At 36.5% G+C, this 12,919-nt stretch overlaps 4 protein-coding genes across 4 annotated transcripts; all 4 read left to right on the top strand.

Annotated features, from left to right (window-relative positions):
* On the top strand, positions 1–1,775 carry LOC125576720. The gene is made up of 6 exons (XM_048737341.1): positions 1–369; positions 458–859; positions 959–1,099; positions 1,184–1,231; positions 1,309–1,377; positions 1,464–1,775. Exons 1-6 carry the CDS (start codon positions 1–3, stop codon positions 1,551–1,553), a joined length of 1,119 nt encoding a protein of 372 aa, XP_048593298.1. The 3' UTR covers positions 1,554–1,775.
* Positions 1,776–1,842: 67 nt separating this feature from the next.
* On the top strand, positions 1,843–4,203 carry LOC106421877 (mucin-17-like). The gene is made up of 9 exons (XM_048737340.1): positions 1,843–1,920; positions 2,011–2,055; positions 2,160–2,231; positions 2,298–2,432; positions 2,532–2,600; positions 2,694–2,780; positions 2,858–3,217; positions 3,301–3,729; positions 3,865–4,203. The coding sequence occupies exons 1-9, from the start codon at positions 1,843–1,845 to the stop codon at positions 4,120–4,122; spliced, it is 1,533 nt and encodes a 510-aa protein (XP_048593297.1). The 3' UTR covers positions 4,123–4,203.
* A 180-nt stretch (positions 4,204–4,383) lies between these two features.
* Positions 4,384–5,168, top strand: LOC125576705. The gene is made up of 2 exons (XM_048737289.1): positions 4,384–4,787; positions 4,884–5,168. Exons 1-2 carry the CDS (start codon positions 4,691–4,693, stop codon positions 5,147–5,149), a joined length of 363 nt encoding a protein of 120 aa, XP_048593246.1. The 5' UTR covers positions 4,384–4,690; the 3' UTR covers positions 5,150–5,168.
* A 1,115-nt stretch (positions 5,169–6,283) lies between these two features.
* LOC111201391 lies at positions 6,284–9,144 on the top strand. The gene is made up of 8 exons (XM_048737339.1): positions 6,284–7,159; positions 7,238–7,651; positions 7,787–7,870; positions 8,135–8,233; positions 8,315–8,632; positions 8,847–8,903; positions 8,973–9,051; positions 9,125–9,144. The coding sequence occupies exons 1-8, from the start codon at positions 6,284–6,286 to the stop codon at positions 9,142–9,144; spliced, it is 1,947 nt and encodes a 648-aa protein (XP_048593296.1).
* The last annotated feature ends 3,775 nt before the right edge of the window (positions 9,145–12,919 follow it).

The raw sequence follows: 12,919 nt of genomic DNA, 5'->3' as shown, positions 1-12,919 counted from the left end.
ATGCCTCGCAATGCTCATCCTGGTAGAGAGCATATTATTGCGGAAGAGCAAAGGAGGGAGTTTTCCTTTGGAATATGCGAAAAATGCACAGGATATGACATATCGGGGAAAAGAGGCTTACATTGTGCTCCTGAAGTCAATTCAAAACGCTGTGCGAATCATTTGGAGAATAAATCCAAATTTGAGTTGCAAGGTTATCCTCTAGTATTCCTTCTTTGGATACTAGAGTCGATTCCTTTGCTAAGGAATAAGTTCAGTAAGTGTGTACCAACAGTTGAGGTTCCTGGGCCGACTTACTTGTGTGAAAAATACACTGAGATAGAGAATCCATCACTTGATAGGGTTTTACAGGTTGAAGCTGATACAAAGGTAAGCTTTTCCAAGTATATGTTTCTCAGTTTATTTGGCTTCTTCTTTTAATATGTTTCTCATTGGTCTTTTTTTGAAATATTCTCAGCTGAAGGTCCATTGCATACTACCTTCTATTCCTCATGATCCAGAAGATGATATCTCCATTGAAGACAAATATAGTGACGAGTTGGAAACAGTGAAAGATGTAACAAAGAAAGGGTACAAGATTACAGCCGATGACTGGGAAAATAGGTGTGTAGACACATTTGACACATTGGATGCTCTTATTCAAATGATGGCAAATAAGGAGACTGGCCAAGCTTCTACTCCGATTGATGAGGATTCAGTAAATGAAAAAGTGAACAGGATCATCACGGTAATGGAGGAGAATCTGAAGAGCATGAAGGATCGAATGTCATTACTGGAAGAAGAAAACATACATCTTAGAGCTCGTGTGTCAGAGTTGGAAGGAAACAGCAATGTTTTTCCCACTAACGTGACACAAAAGGTAAATTCTCAAAACATCTTCTTTTACATTTGCATTTTCAAGTATTTTTTGGAAGATCTTGTACATATTCTTGAATGCCTTCCTAATATTGACAAACAGCGATCCAGTGGGACACCTTTATCTCCAATGTCTCACACGCAACCATCCAGTGGGACACCTTTATCTCCAATGTCTCACACGCAACCATCGAGTGAGACACCTTTATCTCCAATGTCTCAACAGCCTAATTTGACACATGAGGTATGTAACCAATAAATATTGTTGAGTTTGAAGTAATATTTGGAAAGCTTTTGTACTTCTTGAATGCATTCCTGATTTTTGCAGGAGACAATGATTGAATCAGCTGCATCTCCAAAGTCTCAACAAAATGAGGTATATGCTCAAAAATTTTTAAGAAAATATTTGGAAATTCTTGTACAAAATCCTGAATGCCTTCCTGATTTTTGCAGGATTACACGCAATCATCGAGTGAGACGCCTTTATCTCCAATGTCTCAACAGCCTAATTTGACAAATGAGGTATGTAACCAATAAATATTGTTGAGTTTTGAAGTAATATTGGAAGCTTTTGTACATATTCTAGAATGCATTCTTGATTTTTGCAGGACACAATGAATGAATCAGATGATGAAACTCCTGCCCTTGATACTCAAGTATTCTCTCCTAATCTGACAAAAGAGGTATATGCTCAATGATATTGTTTTCACAGTTGGAGTTTACAAATTAGTTTTGGGTGATTTTTTTTTACATATAAAGGCTTTTCTGATTTTTGACAGAAAGAAACAGAAACGTCTACCGATGAGAGGCCATCCAATCCTAATCAAGATGGAAAACCAGATGATGAGGTAATATTTATTCTAGAAATTATAGTTGAATGTATTCATGATGGCCATTCCTGATATTTTTTTGCAGATTGTGAGAGAGAAATTAACAAGTGAGTCACCTGCTAGTCAGAGTCAAGTTTTGCAGAAAGAAACAGTAGAAATGAATGAGACACCTTCTTCTCCAATAGCTCCAAAGAGTATTGAAACTCCCGTTTATACTCCAAGTCAGACTCAGCAGGTACATGGTCAAAAAAAATCTTGGATTTTTAAGTTAATGTTTGGAAGCTTTAGAACGTACTCTGGATTGACTTCGTGATAATTTTTACAGATTGAGAGAGAGCCATCGGATGACACGCCTGCCCTTGATACTCAAGTTTTACTCCTAATCTGACAAAAGAGGTATATGCTCAATGACAGTTGGAGTTTACAATTAGTTTTGGGTGATTTACATAAATAGACCTTTCTAATTTTTGGCAGAGGGAAACACAAACCTCTACTGATGAAACGACACCCAAAACTAATCAAGGAGAAGGAAAACCAGATGATGAGGTAATATTTACTCTAGAAATTATAATTGAATGTATTCATGATGGCCTTTCCTGATATTTTTTGCAGATTGTGATTGAGTCACCTGCTGCTCAGACTCAAGTTTTGCAAAAAGAAACACTGGAAATGAATGAGACACCTTCTTCTCCAATATCTCCAAAGAGTATTGAGGCTCAAGTTTTTACTCCAATTCAGAAACAGCAGGTAAATGTTCAAAAAATCTTGGAGATTTCAAGTAATGTTTGAAAGCTTTTGTACGTGTTTTTGATCCCCTACCTGACTTTTTTTTGTTTTTTTTTGCAGACGGTAACAGAGGAAACGTATGAGGCTACACAGCCATTGACTGAGATCATTTCAGCAAACAATAAAAAGGTAAGCATAGAAATGTCTTTCATAAGTACAACTTGAATTTTAAATTGTAGAAACTTCTTCATAACTACCTCTTTTATTTTACTGTTATTACAGGAGGATACACATGCTGTGCATTACAGACCTTCCTCTCCATTGTCTTCACTAATTGCACTAGTTATTGAAGAAAATAAGAATGCTTTGGTAAGAAGAAATATTTAAAATGTTTATGTAATATTTTTCTATTCAACTAACTCTTACCATTTACTTTTGTCTTATAGAGTGAGACAGAAACTGCGACCCAATATTTTTCTACAAGTGAAGGAGAGCATTCACAATCAAGCAGGAAGAATCAAGAAGAAGAATATCTCAAGGATACTACAGAAGCTACTACTGAGCTAGTTTCCACAGATGTTTCGAAGACACAGCCTCTTACTCCGCAAACACAGCACCTTCAGACAAGTGAGGGAGATCAATCCGATGAGACACCATCAGAGCAGAATCAAGCAGAAGAAAATCTCAAGGATACTACAGAACCTACTACTGAGCTAGTTTCCACAGATGTTTCGAAGATGCCGCCTATTACTCAGCAAACAGAGCATCTTCAGACAAGTGCTATAGATTTTTCAGAAACAAACGAGGTATGCATCGAGTATATTTGATCTTTAATTATTATTCTAACAATTTAAAACCGCTGATGTTACTGAATCTTCATTTTTAATAGGTTGAAGTAAGCAGGCTTCTAGCTCACTTTCAAATAGGCGCAGAGGTTGAGATTTTGTCTACTGATGACGAAATATGGTATCCAGGAAAGGTTGTTGATCTTAAACTGTGTGAAGGACTAGAGGAGCTGACAGTTGAGTACACGACACTCTTCACAGACCAACATAGACTTCAGAAACTTCAGGATACTATCACGGCTGACAAAATACGTCCTGCAACACCAACTAGTGACCAAAAATCCTTTGAGATGATGGATAAGGTAGAAGCCTTCTACAACAATGGCTGGAGCAGCGGACAAATTAGCATGGTACTTGGTGATAACACATACTCGGTGTGTCTCTATACTTCTATGGAAACTATTCTATTCAAACATTCAGATTTGCGAATTCATAGAGAATGGAAAGATGGAGTCTGGAAGATGGCAGATAAGGTAAATCATAACTAGAATTATACTTCACGTGAATTGTTTGATATACATACATTTTAGTTTCAGGAATGGTTTCCAGAAATTCCGATTGCAACAAATTTGATAATATTTTGCTTGGTGTCTATTGTTTGATTAAAGGTGAAGCCTGATAAGAAAAGGAAAGCTGCTGCCTCATCACAAAATTCAGGATTGGATAATGTTTTCCTAAGAAGGAGCGAGAGGGTGCCTAAACGATCTAGAGACACAAAAACTCCATTCAAGTCTGACAGAAATCCGGCTTTAACTGTAATACCTGAGATTATACCTGCAGTTGATCCGTTTTCAACTCCTGCGGAAAATAAGCTTTCAAGGCTTCAAAATTGGATGACATTAAAGCCCGGCATGCATGAAACGTAAGCATGTTTCTGTCCTTGTCTATATATTCTTATATTTATGTAAAAGAGGTTTGGTAATTCCTTTGTATCTTTAATCGACTGCAGGTCCCTATCATCAATGAATAAGATAATGAAATTTCTTTTCAGCATGGAAAATGCAAAAAAGGACAAATAAGAAGAGGTAATTTGTTTACATATGTTCTTGCCTTGAGCTTTTTTTTAAAAAAAAATTCAGGAAGGATTTGTTTAGTTTCATGAATTATATAGTAACAAATTAGATAATGTTTGCCTTTTTTTTTGCAGCACATTGATGGAGCCTTTGCAATGCTAAATTGCAGAAGAAATGAGAATGCTGCTTGGTTCCACAACTACAAGATTCCAAAGGCGTGCTTCCTACCTATGGAGTTCTTGCATTGCTTGCTCTCTGATGATTTGGCTTACAAAAAAGAAAAGGTCAAAGGTAAAAAGATTTTCAACGATTTATTTAAAGATACTGTGAGAGGGAAGGTATATCCAGAGAAGACATGGGGAGAAGATGTTGATGTTGTGTATGGGATTACTCTTGGAAAAAAAGCAATGTCTGGATTGGGATGGAAATTCATTTGAAGAAGAAAAGAATCACAGTATATGATTGTTTTCAAAAGGAAAGCAACAGCATTGATATTCCTCAAGTGAAAAAGTTGGCAGGTATGTATAAACAATCTGTATTTGATGTATTCATCTGTTTCTTGGGTTGAAATATTCAACTGATTCTATCTTGATATTGATTTTTAAATATGACAGTGTTGATTTCTAATCTGCTGGTGGAATCTTCTGGTGATGAGGTAGATAAGGTGAAGATGATTCCATTTGAGATTGAGCAGGCACAAGGTTTACCCAAGACAAAACATCCTTTCAACTGTGGGATATTTCTTGTCAAGATTCTGGAGTGCCAGTCATTGAAGATAGGAGACATGACAAAGATTAATGATGACAATGCATTGGAGCTAAGGAGAACCTTGTCTTGTGAGATCTTCAACCAATTTGTGGATGAGAGCTTTGGGAAATGAGAATGATGCATGAAAACATTTTTTGTAGTTAAGACTCGGTTTTAGTTATGACTGTTTATTTTGTTATGTTGTTGGCGTCTGGTTACATAAGAAAGATTGGAAGGATATCAAGTATTTTATTTGGGTATCATATATCTTGGAAGGTTAAAATAATGTTTCTGGATGGGTTTCCAGAAAAAAAGTTAAGTGTTTCAAATGTAAAAAAGAATGAAATGAGATTATATACTAAGGATTGGACATGTATATGGTAAGCTTAAAATTGTGATGTTTACAGACAACAAAAATTTAGAACCACAAAGGATCGAACCCAGAGGGAGAGAGTCTGCGTATTTGGATAGTGTGGGAGTTTAGCCACTAGGCCAAGAAGAATCATCTGTTAATGGATTACATTTAATTTTATTTAACTCCAAACTGTAACACAAAAAAATTAAATAGATTTTGAATCCACCACATATCGAACCCGGGGATAGAGAGACTTTTGAGTTATAAAATGCCTTGGTTTAACCGCTGGTCTGAGGAGAATCATCTGTAAGGATTACATTAATTTTATTTAAACTGTAACACAATTAAAATAGATTTGAATCCACCACATATCGAACCCGGGGATAGAGACTTTTGAGTTATAAAATGCCTTGGTTTAACCGCTGGTCTCAGGAGAATCATCTGTTAAAGAATATACATAAGCATACTTAACCCAATTAATATAGGATAGGTTTCCAAAACAATACATTTCGATTGAAAAAACAAAACTCTTGCCGTCTCAACTCTCGCCGTTTCAAACTTCTCGAATCTCACTCGTCTCCGCCTCTCGAATCTCTCTCTCATCTCCATATCTCTCGATCTCCGACGAAACCCATCTCCAGAACTCTCCTCTCTCTCTCTCGATCTTTTACGCGAGCTCTCTCTATTCTCCGAGAAAAACCATTTCTAGAGCTCTATCTCTTGAAGGTATGTTGCAGATTCAACCTTATGTGTGTTTTCTTTCTGAGAGATTGGTCTCCTGGTTTTTGCTTGTGTATAGACTTGCTCGTTTTAACCTAATATGCATGTGTATAGACTTCAGGAAGGATTTTGTATTGTTTCAGGAAACCAAAACCTATAAAAAATTTCTTGTTTACGCAGGATAGAAACAAGATGGGAGATCCATTACCATTAAGACTAGCACTGCCTGAGCTGAGGTATCCGATTGGATCAGAGCCAGAGAAGACGATATCGATAAACCAACACTCGATAGTTGCTTATATCAAAACTGTTAAGGAAATTCTAGGAAATGATGAGTTCAACAGAATAAGAGGGACGTTTTTGGGACCGGTGATCAAGCTTGGAGAGAGGTCTTTGAAATTATCAGCTAAGATAGTGCACGCAGTTCTCACCAAAAGCATCAAGACAGTGAAGAGACACGAAGCATGGTTCCATTTTGGTGCTCAGCCAATGAGGTTCTCTATAAGAGAATTCCACATGGTGACTGGTTTGAAATGTAGTGGTGAAGCAAGAGAACCACGAGAGGGGACCGAGAAATTTAAGTGGGACTTCCTAAAAGGGCGTACTCATACAGTAAAGGACGTGGAGAAGCAGCTCAGAAACACAAGAGAAGATGCTTCTGATGAGAGATTCTGCCTTGCAATGCTCCTCCTGATTGAGAGCATACTACTACAGAAGAGCCTTCTCGACGGTGGCACAACTTTTACTTTGGATTATGTGAAAATAGCGCAGGATATGGATGTCTTGATGACATACCCATGGGGGAGAACAGCTTATAATTTGCTGTTAAAATCACTTCAGAGAGCTGTCGACAAAAGCCTCGACAAAAACAATTATGATTTGCAAGGGTTCCCTATGGCATTTCTTATATGGATACTTGAGTCAGTACCTTTGCTACAGTATGCATTCAGTCAAGTTGTTCCTATTCTGAGCTTTCAACCGTCTACCCCAATATTTTTGTGTGAGAAGTACCTTCAAATAGCTTCTCCACAGCTGATAGATGTTCTCCTAATTGAAATCAAAGATCATGTAAGTTTTTACATTATTTTTTTTCTTGTTTTGCCTTATGATTCTCCATTTAAAAGCTAATTATTTTTATGGTTTCAGCTTAAGGTCACATGCATCCTACCTCCTATTTCTAATGATCCAGAAGCTGATGTTTGCATGGAAGACGAAGCTAATAAAGATCTGGATGACATGGCCGATTTATCCAAGAGAGGTTATAAGTTTAAAATTAGAGATTGGCGAAACATGTCAGTAGACCTATACGGTGCTAATGAAGAAATAAGAAGAGCATCTTTACTGTTTGGGAATGGAGGGATGAGTCAAGCTTCTACTTCGTATCAGGAGGAGTCTTTGGAATCAAAGATCAACAGAATCAGCGAGATGGTGGGAGATAATTTAAGGATCATGAACGATCGTTTGTGTTTGATTGAAAAAGACAGGAAACAGATTAAAGAACGTGTGACAAAACTAGAGAAACTACAAAGAGTTACTTCATATGGAACTCCAAACAATGAGGTAACTTTTTTTCGGAAATTAAAATTAATGTTTATCTAGTTCTTGATTCAGTTTTTTTTTTGAGTTGTCACGTAATTTTGGAAGATGTTATACATATTTAGGATTGCCTTCCTAATTTTTGTTGTACTTGCACAGACTGACACAACTCCATTTCATGAGACGGCTTCCAGACAAGGTGAAGCCAATGCAGATCAAGCAGATGAACAACTTAACAATGAGGCAAGTATAATTTTGAAAACTGTTGGTATTTATAAAATTATGAATTTGGTACGTGTTCATAATCCCATTCCTGACTTCAGGATACACGAGAGCCTATGAATGAGATCACGAAGAGACACCTGGTTCTCCAATAGCTCAACAGAATATGAGACTCCAGTCCTTACTCCAATTCAGACGCAGCAGGTACCTTCTTTAAAAAATTAGACTTTTCAAGTAATTTTTGGAAGCCCTTGTACGTGTTCATTCAACCATTCCTGAATTCAGGAGACTCACGAGCTTATGAATGAGATCATTTCACCAAACATTTCCGACACACAGCCAAATACCCGAGCTCGCAGAAATCTTTTAACAGAGCAAAATAAGGTATTACTTTCATTAAAACCTTTAATAAATATACAGCAACTATCAAAATGACTGGATATCCTTGAATCTAAACCATCACAGGATGTAGAAAACAGAGTTCAAAATCCCTTTGAGATCGGAGCAAATGTGGAGATTTCATTCCAAGATGACAATACTTGTCATAAATGGTATCCAGGAAATGTGTTGAAAACATATTTGGTTGATGGGGTTGAGACGGTGAAAGTTGAGTACTCCATCCCGTCTCTGGACGAAAAGAAGAGGAAAAGGAGTGTTGAGACACGTGTATCAATTGACAGAATACGTCCTCAACCACCACCTGAGAGAACTGGAGCGAAGAAAAGTTATGAGCTAATGCAGGACGTGGAGGCGTTCGACGATGGTGCCTGGTGCGCTGGAAAAGTTAAAGTCATTTTGTTTGATAGCTCGTGTTTTGTCGCTTTGAACTTCTAAATTCAGTATCAGAGACAAGAAAAAAGACAAAGAGAGATTCAAAAAGAAAAGGAAAATGTGGGTAGATGGTGTTTGGAGATGACAAAAAAGGTAAAACAAATGCCTTGGATCACTTGAATTGAAAATAATGTCATTTGTTTAATATCTCGGTATTGATTTTCAGAAGGAAGAAGAGCAGACGCAGAGTGTGAATCCAAGTGAAGGAGATGGTGATAAAAAGGTATGAAATATTTATACATCATACTAGGAATTAAGATATAAATGTATCTGAATTTTTGTCATTCAAAAGGGGAAGGGAAGGCTGTCGCTTGTAAGAAAAATGAAGCAGCTGGTCCATCAGAAGATGTTGTTGGGAAATGGCAAAAGAGGTAATAAAATGAATAAGATCCACTTGAATTGAAGTTCAGGTCAATAGTTTGATATATCGGTTTTGTTTCACAGATGGAAGTAAAGCAGGGTAAGAGTGTGAAACCAAGTCAAGACGATCATGCAAAAAAGGTATAAAAAATATTTTTACTTCATATTAGGAAGGCATTCAAGTATAAAGATAAAAACGATCCTGAATTTTTGTCTTTATTTTTAATTAAAGGGGAAGCCACATGTTGGTAGAGAAGAAAGCAAATGCTCAGCCAGTAGATTTGCTTCCTTTTCTACAGCGAGAAGAGAAGAGGCCAATACGACCTAGAAACCCTCCTATACCTGTAACACCTGAGGTAATCCTTCCAATTGATCCATTTGTGACACCTGAATTTCCTCGGTTTTCAAGGCTTGCACACTGGATGGATCTACGGGGCATATATCGTGTGTAAGCAACTTTTTGTCCTCGCATAAATATTCCTAATTTATTTTGTAAAAGTTTCGATTGATACTAGTTAATTTTATCAACTACAGACCGTTTTATATCAATGGAAAAGAAATTGAAAAAGAGTTCTTTCAAAAAATGGACGATGCAGAAAAAATCTCAACAAAGAGGTAATCAACACTCTGTTTCTGTCTTTCTATTTGATTGTGTCATATGTTTAGGAAGAGGTGAGTTGAGCTATGCTAGATGTCCATGTTATAGCAGTTCTATATGAAGTTTCTAACTATATTGTTACATTGGCAGCACATAAATGTTGCATTTGAAATGCTAAATTGTAAGAGGGTTGAGCAAGGTGCTTGGTTCCGCAACAACAATCTTCCAGCAGCATGCTTTGTACCAGTCGATTCTTAGAAGTGGTTGGGTACGCTTATGAATCTGTCAGGAAGCCACATAAGAAGTTATTGGAGGGCTGTGTAGGCGAACTTGTGAAAGGTTTAATACATCCAAAGAAGGTATGGCTGGAAGATGTTGATGTTATATATGGTGTCATTGAAGATAAGTTGAGCTATCACTATATTGGGGTGGAGATACAATTGATGGACAACACAATCACACTCTTCCATTGTGGTCTTCCAAAAGCAAATATCAAACGTGCTCTTAATAAAATCCAAGAACTGGCAGGTAAAAATATTAATTTTATCATTCAGTGTAGAAAAATCATTTAATTTATATTGTTACATTGATAATGGATAGGATTGTGAAAGTATGCGTATCCTGAAAAAGAATTTTAGCTAATTTAGAAAATAAAAGTTTGTCACTTGCTGCTTGTGCTTGTGATGCATTTTTACATATTCATTTTGTTGTCTGTTGGTGATTGATTTATTGTATCATTTTGGGTATTTATGACAGTTTTGATTAGTGCCATAAAGATGGAACTTCTTGGTGAAGAGGTTAATTTCGAAGATATCAGTCCATTTGAAGTTAAGTTTGCAGAAGGGATTCCAAAGACAAAATTTCCATACAACTGTGGTATTTTTGTTGTGAAGATGCTGGAATGCAGGTCACTGGGATTGAAGAGCATGGCTAATATAAATGATGAAACTGCGATGGACTTACGAAGCAAGCTATGTTGTGAGATCTTCGACCAGTTTATGGATAAAGATTTCCAGGAAGGTCAAAGGAAGTGAAAATGTTCTGTTTTCTGTTTCTGTCATATTGTTCTGTTTTCTACTCTGTTTTTCTACTTTGATATTAATTATCCCTAACGTTTAAGTTTAAGTTTGTAATGAATTATCCCTAACGTTTTTTTCATTTAGATTGTTATTGAAAATTTTTTAGGATGTATTGATGAATTGTCAAATGCTTATGGTACTTTTAGGATGGGTTTCCAGAAAAAGAGTGAGAAAGCAAAATGCACCAAAGCCTAGCATATTCCTTTAAAGTTTACAAAAAAAATGAAAAAGAAAGTGATCCGATGTTGATTGAACTCGTGAACTCTCGAAAGATGAATCAAAGTGTGCAGCCGCTGTGCCAAGGGTGTTATACTTGCCAAAAGATATAATAAAACGAAATAACTTTTGAATATTTAATTAAAAACAGAAAAAATGTGAGTATACACAACGGGGATCGAACACGGCTTATTGTGTGATAAGGGTACACTAAGAGTAGAAGGGCTTGCCACTAGGCTATGGTGGATATTCGATATCAGAGTAAATGTGAACTTATTTATTCACAGACGATAGATTTATATGATCTGGATATCATTTTAGGTATTCAGGATAGCTTTCCAAAAACAAATTCCTTTAAAGTTTACCAAAAAAAAAATGAAAAAGAATGTGATCTGATGTTGATTGAACTCGTGAACTCTCGATAGATTAATCCAAGTGTGCAGCCGTTGTACCAAGGGTCTTATACTTGCCAAAAGCTACAATAAAACGAAAATAACGTTTGAATATTTAATTAAAAACAAAAAAAAAATGTGAGTATACACAACGGGGATCGAACACGGCTTATTGTGTGATAAGGGTACACTAAGAGTAGAAGGGCTTGCCACTAGGCTACGTTGGATATTCGATAACAGAGTAAATGTGAACTCATTTATTCACAGACGATAGATTTATATAATCTGGATATCATTTTATGTATTCAGGATGGCTTTCCAAAAACAAATAAGCAAATCAGATAACCAAGTTATAAGAACACTAGGCCAAACCATTACAAAATAGTGAAAAACATTGAATATCCAAGAGAAACAAAAGTACTTATTCATTTAAAATAAAAAACTGAAATTCAAACATAATGTGGTCCTTAAAAACATAAAAAGAGAAGACGATAACATGAAATTACTCATGACAGAGCCAACTTTCGCCAAGTTTATCCCAATCAGGGACTTTGACCTTCACATCAGCAAGCATTCCTTCCGCTTCCAAGTGCTCTTCTTTGAGTTTCTCCAACTCAGCAGTTAAATCAAATTTTCCATCAGCTTTGATAATATCTTCAAGCAACTCGATTTGGACAGCAATTGAATTTGCTTTGCTGGATGCAAGATTCCAATCATTCTCAGATAGCCTGTATTCGTTGGACAAACGAAGAATAGCCCTGTAATGTTCCACAGTTTCCTTCTTCCCCTTCTTGAAACCTTCGGCGGCATCACATCCGTAAACCTCCTCTATGGGACGCTTCATCATCTTCTTTGAACTTCCTTCCATTGAAACTTTGTCCTGCAACAAAATCGAAACTAAGATGTACGATAAAATAGAAATAGAAAAAAGTTCATGAATTGAATGGAAAATGAGAAAATCGAAAACTAACTTGTATTGCAAAAGGATAATCAGACGAAATGAAGTGAGTGAATAAAAGGTCTGATATCGTCCCTTATATTTATAGAACAAAAGGAACTCTTCGATTATTGAAGTCAGTTAAAATAAACTCTTGATTATTGTGAAACTCTTCGATTATTGAAGTCAGTTACTGAAATAACCAATCATATAACAGCCAGTCTTGACGAAAAGAAACTCTTCGGTTACTGAGTTACATGATGTCGTTTGGAAGAGACTTTTCGATTCCTGAGATATATGTTTGAACAAAAAAAAAAACCACCCATTACTCGTAGGAGAGTCGAACCCGGGTCGAGCAAATGTTTCGGTGTCATAGGTTTCGAGGTTTAGCCGCTAGGCTGAGGAGAATCATCTGTTAGTTGCTTCCACATAATTGTATTTAGCCATACAATTATAGTATAATACATTGGAAAGATCTTTGATAGTTCAGGATGGGCTTCCGATTGCAACAAATGTGATTCCTGAGATATATGTTTGAACAAAAAAAAAACCACCCATTACTCGTAGGAGAGTCGAACCCGGGTCGAGCAAATGTTTCGGTGTCATAGGTTTCGAGGTTTAGCCGCTAGGCTGAGGAGAATCATCTGTTAGTTGCTT

Source organism: Brassica napus, chromosome A7 (assembly GCF_020379485.1).
Source record: "Brassica napus cultivar Da-Ae chromosome A7, Da-Ae, whole genome shotgun sequence".
NCBI lineage: Eukaryota > Viridiplantae > Streptophyta > Magnoliopsida > Brassicales > Brassicaceae > Brassica > Brassica napus.
This window is presented reverse-complemented; position numbering and strand designations above follow the sequence as displayed.

Bases quoted from the DNA above. Each gene is read 5' to 3' on its own strand.
- LOC125576705 (XM_048737289.1), top strand. From the start codon at position 4,691: ATGGAAATTCATTTGAAGAAGAAAAGAATCACAGTATATGATTGTTTT. The intron at 4,788-4,883 runs GTATGTATAAAC...TAAATATGACAG, and splicing joins TCAAGTGAAAAAGTTGGCAG to TGTTGATTTCTAATCTGCTG.
- LOC106421877 (XM_048737340.1), top strand. From the start codon at position 1,843: ATGAATGAGACACCTTCTTCTCCAATAGCTCCAAAGAGTATTGAAACT. The intron at 1,921-2,010 runs GTACATGGTCAA...TAATTTTTACAG, and splicing joins CTCCAAGTCAGACTCAGCAG to ATTGAGAGAGAGCCATCGGA. The intron at 2,056-2,159 runs GTTTTACTCCTA...AATTTTTGGCAG, and splicing joins CGCCTGCCCTTGATACTCAA to AGGGAAACACAAACCTCTAC.
- LOC111201391 (XM_048737339.1), top strand. From the start codon at position 6,284: ATGGGAGATCCATTACCATTAAGACTAGCACTGCCTGAGCTGAGGTAT. The intron at 7,652-7,786 runs GTAACTTTTTTT...GTACTTGCACAG, and splicing joins ATGGAACTCCAAACAATGAG to ACTGACACAACTCCATTTCA. The intron at 8,904-8,972 runs GTATGAAATATT...GTCATTCAAAAG, and splicing joins AAGGAGATGGTGATAAAAAG to GGGAAGGGAAGGCTGTCGCT.
- LOC125576720 (XM_048737341.1), top strand. From the start codon at position 1: ATGCCTCGCAATGCTCATCCTGGTAGAGAGCATATTATTGCGGAAGAG. The intron at 1,232-1,308 runs GTATATGCTCAA...TGATTTTTGCAG, and splicing joins CAAAGTCTCAACAAAATGAG to GATTACACGCAATCATCGAG. The intron at 1,378-1,463 runs GTATGTAACCAA...TGATTTTTGCAG, and splicing joins AGCCTAATTTGACAAATGAG to GACACAATGAATGAATCAGA.